This window comes from Tasmannia lanceolata, unplaced genomic scaffold (genome assembly GCF_043159265.1).
Source record: "Tasmannia lanceolata isolate RefF3 unplaced genomic scaffold, GAP_Taslan_0.1 ptg000011l, whole genome shotgun sequence".
NCBI lineage: Eukaryota > Viridiplantae > Streptophyta > Magnoliopsida > Canellales > Winteraceae > Tasmannia > Tasmannia lanceolata.
The window spans coordinates 24,179,254-24,189,098 of NW_027518688.1; the positions used below are offsets into that span (position 1 = coordinate 24,179,254).

At 39.7% G+C, this 9,845-nt stretch overlaps 1 protein-coding gene across 2 annotated transcripts; it reads right to left on the minus strand.

Annotated features, from left to right (window-relative positions):
- Positions 1-895: 895 nt before the first annotated feature.
- LOC143886731 (ecotropic viral integration site protein) lies at positions 896-8,615 on the minus strand. Of its 2 annotated transcripts, none has more exons than XM_077390837.1 (3): positions 8,352-8,615; positions 1,601-1,708; positions 896-1,473 (listed from the first exon to the last, which is right to left on the minus strand). In XM_077390837.1, exons 1-3 carry the CDS (start codon positions 8,412-8,414, stop codon positions 1,249-1,251), a joined length of 396 nt encoding a protein of 131 aa, XP_077246952.1. In that variant the 5' UTR covers positions 8,415-8,615; the 3' UTR covers positions 896-1,248. The 2 variants fall into 2 exon arrangements, with proteins under 2 accessions (XP_077246952.1, XP_077246953.1); XM_077390838.1 differs by lacking the exon at positions 8,352-8,615 and adding an exon at positions 7,364-7,684.
- Positions 8,616-9,845: the final 1,230 nt, after the last annotated feature.

The window sequence follows — 9,845 nt, forward strand, 5'->3', positions numbered from 1 at the left end:
CATAATGTTTTGATGGGGTGGGCTCCATCATCCCGACCTAAACCCATGCATGCATAGGGCACACCATTTAGCAGTTCATGTTTTGATGGGTTCATTGGGCCTAGGGGCCAACTAGGATAAGGTTCAACCCGGAAAAAAGTCAGGTCTGAGTTGGTTTCGGGTTGAGTTCGGGTTGGGTTCGTGTTGAGGATTTTGGCAACCCGACCCGAGTGAAACCTGACATTTTTTATCAATTTTTTTTTTTTTTGTAAGCTTAAAAACTCGGGTTGGGTCGGGGGGTTCTTCAGGTCGTGTCGGGTTGAACCTCATCAGGTTGAAAATTGGGTCAAGTTGGGTTGGGTCGAACTGGCCTCAACCCGATCCAAGTTGCACCCCTAATTGGGCCACCATAGGGGGGGCCCACCATTTCCACCCAAACCCATTCGTAAGGTGGGAACCTTTATTTTACATCTTCGGTTCCACCATCTCCACCCAAACCCACTCATAGTGTGGAGCCTATTATCTTACACTTCATGTTTTAATAGAGTGGGCCCCTACTTTACTCCATGCACAGGGAGCTATAGCCGTTTCCTAGGTAGTGTCTTCTTCTTTTTTTCCTCTTCCGCTTGGGTTTGCCCGGACTATACAGCTTACACCATAGGATGGTACCAACCGCCCATTTGAAGGATGCTACCAACCGTCCATTTGATGGACCACAACGCCTCGGAGGGTTGGGATCATCCTATGGAAATGACGGTTTGGGTGATCCTATGGTGTAAGCCATACAATACTTTTTTGAAAAATACCTTACAAAATCAAAATCTCGGCTCAGAAATGGGATGGAATGCACAAATGGTATGTGCACCACTCCTTCCCCCTTTCTCTTCAGCTTCTTCTCTACCATAAATGGTTTGAATTATTGAACAACAATGTATAAACGGTTTGAGTTATTGAACAAGTAACCCCCACTTGCACTTCTACCAGCTCGCATTTTTTTTTTATGCACATGCATAGTATAAGAACGCTACTATGTGAATTAGTGCTTTATAGGGACAAGATCCATTTCTATAATCATCTATTTGCTAACCCCTCAAAAATCAACATCCAAGATCACCCAATTGGTGGAATTTTCGGGCTATGGGGTGCAAGTATGAAACATTGAACCTTTGATTTTTTTTATTTTTTTTTTGGGGGCAACAGAAAGAAAAGATTACACGAATAATACAGCTATTAAGTGTATTAAGGGTAAGAACAAAGACAGTTCAAGAACTAAAGAGAGTTCTTCTCGCCTTGGGTTTCATGACTGGCATCCTCGATTGAAGCGGTAAAATTGCGCCTTTCATCTGAAGTAGCAGTGATGACTGGCATCCACAAATCTGCAGTGCTGCTCAAGAGAGATTGTACTTGTGGGTCAGAAGCCATGGCTGAGGATATCATCTCATCCACATCATCCAATTTGGCTGATAACTTGTCCAATTCCTTGGCTATTTCCAACTACAAATATTCAACAAAGGAAACCCATATAAGGATATTATACTAACAAAGCAGTTATGGGTACTAACAAAAAGAAGAATCTTCATAGTTAAAGAATCTTCATTGGCCATAGGTTGAATCTAACAACCTCATCAAGTTGCTCAGATGGCTTGGATGGAACTTTTGTTACTTCTAACCCAAGTGCTTCGATTTTCGCTCGTAATTCAACTTCTTCCTTATTTGTCAGCGATTCCACCTGCACAATTATCATTTGAGGGAGATAGATAGTTAGATTACATCTACACAAACATAATTTGAGGAAGATAGATAGTTATCATGCATTAAATACCTATAAGAGAAGAGACAAGAAAGGTGAACTTTTCCTTCCAAATATCATGTTATATCGACAATTTTCCAGAAACTCAACCAGTTACTGTGTCTATAACTTTTCCTTCCAACTATCATGTTATATCGACAATTTTCCAGAAACTCAACCAATTACTGCATCTCTCGTACAGAGGTGTTGAGAAGTCTGACGAGCAGAAACGATTTGATCGCAAGCAAAGTAATAGAAAGATAATATAAATATGCAAAGGCAAATAACAGTGAGATATGCGTGGTTCGGCAATGAGAAAGAAATAACACAGGGATTACAACAAGATTAGCCCAAAACCCATAAACCCTCCCTCCCTCCCTCCCTTCTTCCCTCCATTGTAGTCTTGTGGTTTCACAATCCTAAGGTATTCAACAGCATATATAAACCTAAGTCTCTCCCTCCTAGCTAAACTAGGAAACACCAATACCTAGGACAGCTAACCTAGTCCTAGGAAACACCAATACCTAGTCGAACAAGGAAACCAAGAATCAAAGGGAGGTCTCCTCTTCCTAGTTACGTAGGAAACACGACACAAATCCCAACAAGAGGAAAAGGAGAAAAAGAAAACAAACTCAACAGTTCTAATGTGTGTGTAGAGAGAATACTCCCATGATTTTTTTCATAAAAACCTAAATTTACTTCCACATGTCAAGTTATATTAGGATACATCATGTTGGATACTATGGTTGCAGTTGGATAACCTAAATCCATAAAACCTAAACCATGTTGCAGTTGGATATGTATGTCCAAGTGTTCATGGACTATGCAAACTAAATACTAAGGAACAGTTGAGGTGACATGTCCTGCCAAACCCCAGCTTACTCAACAACAAAAAAAAGTTGGGGTGACATGTAAAATTTGAATTCACCAAAAATCAAAAGGTGAGACTGTAAACACTCGAAACTAGCAGCAGACAGCATAAATACAAATTGAGTTCCCCTACAAATACAGGGCATGTTCTGCTGCAATTGAATCTAACTGTAAATTCAAGTGAGTGCCCAGAGAAATTCTGGAACAGGTGATGGTTTCAGTACTTCATGCATGGAGTGATGAAGCCTCTTTAAGTGGTTGGTTCGAAATTTGGAGGCCCAAAGCCCAAAACAGTTTCAAAGGAAAAACTAGGGTAGCATGTTCATGCCAATCTAAATATTGCTTGAATATACTAACAGTGCCTTTACCTAGCCTTTGTACAGCTTCATCAGGATAGATGAATTGAAAATTATGCAAATTCAACTGCTTGGACAAGTGTACTGCAACCATGCCGCATCCAGGTTCACTTTGAACCAAAATGTGCCCTATATACTTGTTATGATGCTTCTATGACAACATCGTGAAGAAGAACATAGAACTTACATCATCACTCTATAAATAAGGCATAGGTACAAAGCACACTCATAAAAATGTGGATAGACAGAGAGATAGATGGGCAGCTAGAGCACACGGGACTCGCCATATATAAAATAAAAAGAACATCAGGGTTTATTCTAACCCAAGAAAAATCAAGATAAAACAAAGACTAAAGCACCAAAGTTCTCTCACATCTCACCAGACAGTGGACATCGAGGATTAAATACCATTGTCAGTTTTTAGACCTTAGACAAGATGCACGAGTTCATATTGTCGGGATTGGAGTTTTGTTTCAATAAAAGTTGGACTCTCTTGTGAATTCCTAATTTGAGTAGGAAGCGAGGAGAGTTGGGACGGTTTCTAAAAATGGAGGTTCTCTATTGTTGCTTACTAGTTTAACTAGGATAGAAAGACAAAAGAGGTGTCAGGTTTAGGAGAAAACCCAAGTATATAAGGTTTACGTTAAAACCTTATTGGTGAGGCAAGTGAGATTTTTCAGAGAGAGAGAGAGAGATTACGGATTGTGGAATATTGGATTAATATCTTGTAATCTCCGTTTATCTGTTTCTCATAGTGAAAGAATCGGGTCATCACCTGTGGAGGTAGGCACTGTTGCTGAACCATGTAAAATACTCATGTTATCTTTTGCTGACCCATGTAAGAATTGGATTAGGCCTGTCGAATTCCTACAAAGTGGTATCAAAGCACAAGGTTAGAGGCTTGGATAGAAGAAGAAGAACATATCTTTTCAACGATTTGATCTATAGGTGAAGTTTGATTGCATGCGGATCATTGCTTCTTCCCATGTCGATGTTTAAAAACGAGGAGAGGTGGCAGGAGGTTCCAATTAGTTGGAGGCAGTTTGGAACTTGGATCAAGTTTTCAATGAACCAGATCGTGGTTGTTGATTTCCCAAAAAAAAAAAGGTAAAGAGCGTCGATCGGTGTATCGGTTACGACAAGCAATTCCGATAGATGTTGTCCAGGCGATCATTAGGGTATGACAATTGATAAGTGATTGACACTCTCGGGTTTGGTTGGGTTTTCTCGGATCAACAGGTGGCTTCTATGGTCAATGCTCAATGTCGGTAATCAGTCTTTCAACTTATGTTTGGGTTCTATGATTGGTGTGACGATCAATGAGTGGACCAATGATCAACAATCTAGAGGCCAATCAGCATAAATACATTCAAGGGAAAGAATGACAGAACGAAGAAGATAAAGGATGGTGACAGGGAGAGAACATATCGAGATCCCCCTTTGGAGTTGACTAGCTGAGTTGACTCGGGGCAGCTACACATGTAAATTGGTGGAGTTGAAGTGAGGTGGAGTTAGGACTAGAATGATTTAATGGTATGTGTAGCCGGTGCTTCAAAAGGCCAATGGATATTTACAGTGATGGCAAATAAGTAGAGACGCCAACAGAAAATCGACAGGGTGTTTGGGAAACAAGCCAGTGTGGAGAATATTGGGATTGGGATATTTGCACAAAAGTAGGACTCTTTTGTGGTATCCATATTGGATTATGAAAAAGAGTGAGTTGGGATGGATCCTAAAATAGTGGAGGCTTTTCTCTCCTGCTGCTTTCCATTTTAACTAGGATAGAGAGAGGTGCAATGTTAATGAGAAAATCTTAAGTATATTATGTTTATGTTAAAACCTTTTAGGCGTGGTGAGTGAGATCTTTCATGAGAGAGAGAGAGAGAGAGAGAGAGAAGGGGGGATTACGGTAAGTGGGATTTGGGAATAATCTCTTGTAATCTTCATTTATCTACAGAGTGAAAGAATCAACCGTGGACGTAGGACTATCGCTAAGCCACATAAAAAGACACTTGTTTTATCTTTGTGCTTGTTGTTTTCTTGTTTCTTTTGTGCATGATCAGATCAGAATCCTGTCAGATGGATTTCTACACACATCCGTATCTAAGCTTCGTGTCACGCAACACTAACGTTAATCGAGCATTCCGTGTCCTTAACCTTCTGCCCTTACTATTGAAGTTTCAAATGGAAGAACAAGACGCTAGCTCATAGCCTCTATGGTTATCAGAATCCATATGACAAGCTGTTCATCACTTCATCTTACCCTTCCATCAAACATCCCTACACTGTATCTTCACCTGAATACAAAATCGCGCCATAACTCTAGTCCTACTTTGGTTCAGCATCCTAAATATGCTGCCATAATATTTCTTGATTGGCATTATCTAACACAATCAAAGCACCCACAATACTCGCATGGTTATAACTCATTTGTTAATCACAAAGCATTGAATGTCCGTTACCTTGGCATGATGTTTGTCTTAACCAGTGTTTCAAAATGAGGATGCGGGAAAAAACGCAGCCAAAGAAAATCCTAGTCAACTCGCACGATGCGGTCAAGTTCTTGGTTGATGCGTCTGAGTACAAGGTTGATGCAGTCCTAACTCAGGAGAGTCAGAGGAGTTTTGATTGACTTTGTAGGGCAAAACGCGGACTCAAGCAAGAACAAAACCAAGGTAAAAAAGGAGTCAACTCGGGGGTCCGCGCGATGACACGGAGGAGTTTTGAAACTATGGTCCTTAAAAAATGTACAAAGCAAGTAATAATTCGTGTCGCGGTGACCGACTATTGAGCAGTTGTTGATTCCATGCTCTTGGGTGGTTCAAGTATCAATTGACATTTCCCTAGTGAAAGAACCCAATCCCACCTCGATATCCAGCCCAATAACAAAATTTACACACAAATGCCAGCAGTGGAGCTAATTGGGGAGCATAGCTCCAAATAAATAAACAGATAACTGAAAAGAATATGGATAACAACTAAAGAATATGGATAACAGCTACAACATCTGATTGATAAGTTCAGTAATTTGATTATTCTCAGATGCTTTCATTCACAATAAAAGATGCTTAAATAAGCCCATACAGATAACACAAGAAGATAAGGATAAGATTTGGAGAATGGTTATCCTAACCACCTCATCTAACCAACTACCACCTAATCTAAGCCTCCAATGATTCAACGGTCAGATTTAATCTGATTTTCTCTAATATGACCCCTCAAACGTATGTGGATTGAAAAATCTACATATGTTTGATTACAATAGAATATCCCCAATACAATAAATTCCCCAAATTAGAAATGCAATCAAAATCTATCAAATTCAATGCTATTTGTGAAAAATTGATGACGAAGATCCCTTGATAATGATGACTTATGTTGCCGATGAATCACCCACATTGTTGATGTGTCGCGAAAAGAGCCTTAGTGGGCTGAGTCGAACTCAAGCCTCGATAGGCGAGTTATCTTTGCCGGTTTTGGAATACCAAACCTCATAAAGTGGGTCACTATGGACCAAAGCCTCGATGGGCAAAAGAAATTTGAAATCACTCTCTCAGGCACGAACCTCGTGGAATGGAGGCCCCTCAACTGAGTAGAGCAATCAATTTCAGGCACGCACCTCGAAGGAAATAAAGAAAGAAATGAAGATCATAAAAACAAGGGTTTTGAAGTCAAGGAAAATGAGATTAACAACAACGAATGACTAATGTAATGATGGCGACAACAAGACGAAACTTGACGAGAAAAATAATGTGCACATATCAAATTTGGGGGAATGCATTTTTCAAAGAACAATGAGGGATGTAAGATCACGGTTGGAGGGTGCTATTTTGGCTAAAGATAAAAGAGAGGTGAAAGATAAAACAAACGAGTTAAATCAAAGGAAGTAGAACAATAAAGGGTGCAAATATCAAGATGAGAGATGGAAATTATATGAAATTGGAATGAAGGTGGGTGCTGCTACCAATAATAGAAGGATATATAAAGTGCAGCAAAGAAATTGAGATAGAGGAATGGCAATTATCAATTTTTGAGGCATGCTGAATTGCTAAAGATAAAAGATGGGGTTGTAGGTATTAAACTGATGGTGATAATTTCAACACCTTTCTGCCATCCTTAGCTCCTTCGTGTCTCAGCCAATGACTAGTCTTGTCATGTTTATCTACTTTTTACCTTTGCTTGACACAAATCAAAATGCATGAAATCTATTTTCCTCTTCTTCTCCTGTTCAAAGATCTTTAAAACTTCAATGACGGCCTACTCTTCTCATCGCCGTATCCACCGTGAGAGAAGAGCACAAAGCACACGCTAGATGTAAGGAGTTATAATAAGGCTTCTAAACGGGCATCAAAATTTGGTTTTCCAGCACCTTCATTTGCTTCTTTCAGTCTTGATTTCGTCGACAATGGAACGAAGATCGCCTAAGAAGGGTAGCAGAAGATCTTAGTTCCATCATTTCTCATGGAAACACAAGCACCCTTGGCCCTCGACACAATGGTCTGGCCGACAAAAGAATAACGTGGGAAGAGAGACAAGGAAACATCAGAAGGCCGGGTGGACGGCTAGGCGGCCGTCCGCCGGGGAGGATGCTTCACAGTGGTTGTGGTCAGGGCTGTGTCCGCATAGGATCGACCCGCTCTGATACCATGATAAGTTCTGTAATTTGATTATGCTCAGATGCTTTCATTCACAATAAAAGATGCTTAAATAAGCCCATACAGATAACTCAAGAAGATAAGGACAAGATTTGGAGAATGGTTATCCTTTCACAATAAAAGATGCTTAAATAAGCCCATACAGATAACACAAGAAGATAACGATAAGATTTGGAGAATGGTTATCCTAAACACCTCATCTAACCAACTACCACCTAATCTAATCCTCCAATGATTCAACGGTCAGATTTAATCTCATTTTCTCTAATAAATGTTTAATTGTTTGGATGCAACCCTTGAATCAATACAGGAAAATATCAAAAATCAACCCTTGAATCAATACAGAAAAAATATCAAAAATCTAATTCTATACAAACAGCAGCCCGGTTGAGCTAGAAATCAAGCAATTCATCCACAAAGCCATAACTCAAACATTCGAAACCATTCAAGCATGAAAATCAGAAACCCAGACCATAAATTTCGACAAAGAAATTAAAATAAATAAAAATAAAAAACCCCCCCACAAAGAAAAATGAGTCCAAGCATTCCACAACAAAAAAACGAAATTGGGAAAATGGGTACACATCTAATCCATGGGTTATCATTTAAAAACTTCAAATTTCTAATACCCATATAAAAGGACCTAGATTAAGAAATGAAAGTGGATTTAAAAGGGGAAGAACAGATGATAGATCAGAATACCTGATGCAGGAGATGGGTTAGGAGCTGAAAGAGCTGGGCATCTGGTTTTCCTTCTTCTGCCATGGATGCTTACACCTTCTCTTTGTTTTTGGACAAACAGAATTTATGTTTCGTTTTCAGCACAAGTCGGTTTGTTAGACAGACGATTTTTTCTTCGGGAAGATAGTAGACGGGTTAGAATACTGCTTTCGTGATCTGGCGAAAAAAGGACGACTTTGTACGTGGAAAAGGGAGATGGTAAATTCCCACCCACCATAGGATAATTCGCACTCCTGGAAAGGAGCATATGTGGCAGACTTTAGCGGGCCTTTTTAACGCTGTAGGGGTGCGAATTATCCTACAGAGAGTGCGAATTTATCGTCACCCCGTGGAAAAATACGAGCAATCACTTATATGATGATCGAAACCGCTCGTTAGGTGGGCCATGCACCAAAATCTCTTGTTTGTAGGGACGTGATATATTCGCACCTTTCATTTACTTGGGACAGCCTCTGTAGTGTTAAAGAATAGATACACTAGAGAGGGCTGTCCCAAGTAAAAAAAGTGGGGGGGCGAAGATATCACTTCGCGGAATATGATGTGATCATCTATCATTGTGGAGATTTTCCGCTTCGTCTTACTTTGAGAATTGATTTTGTGTTCAAAAATTATTTTGAAACTCTCAATTAGGGGTGGCAAAATTGGCCGAACCGAACCGGAACCTAGCCTTTCGGTTTGGTTAAACCAAACCGATTCAAATTTCGGTTTGGTTCGGTTTGGGTATCAAACCGAACCGAAACCGAATATTTGCAATTATTATGAGTAAAGGGTGGCAAAATTGGCGGAACCGAACCGAACCGAAAATTCAGTTTTGGTTCGGTTTTGGTTTGGTAAAACCAAACCGATTCAAATTTCGGTTCGGTTCGGTTTGACGAACCATTGCCACCCCTACTCTCAATTAAGGCCTTATTTGTTTTGGATTTTGTGAACCCATTGCGAGTCCGGAACTGATTATTGAACTAAAACGTTAACTTAGGCTCCGTTTCTTTCGACTTAAAAATAGACGAAAAAATTGTTTTGTGTTGTAAAACTGAACATAAAACAAATTTTACGTCCATTTTTACATCGAAAGAAAGCATAAACTTGATTCTAATAGACAGTTTTGGACTCATAGTTGGGTTCTCAAAATCCAAAACAAACAAGGCTTAAACATAAATTTGAGTTTAATAATCGGTTTGGCCTCAAAATCAATTCTCAAAATCGAAAATGAATTACTTTTTTATTTTAAAACAATTCAAGTTACAAATTGAAGGATTAGGATTGTGCAGTGATGTAGATTTCGAGGGACACGATTCATCGATAATAGGACCCACCAAATGAACGGTTTGGATCATTGAACATGTGGGCCCCACTGTTTTTTTTTGTCCCCTTGTGGGTTCAAAGTGGAGATGAATCGGTGTCTCCAAAGTGGGCCCCACTACCAGGAATTCTTTTACATGACAAATCGGTGTCTCC

Coding starts and splice junctions, on each gene's coding strand:
- LOC143886731 (XM_077390837.1), bottom strand. CDS start 8,414: ATGGCAGAAGAAGGAAAACCAGATGCCCAGCTCTTTCAGCTCCTAACC. Junction 1,709..8,351: donor TAACCCATCTCCTGCATCAG/GTATTCTGATCT, acceptor ATAATTGTGCAG/GTGGAATCGCTGACAAATAA. Junction 1,474..1,600: donor CATCTGAGCAACTTGATGAG/GTTGTTAGATTC, acceptor GAATATTTGTAG/TTGGAAATAGCCAAGGAATT.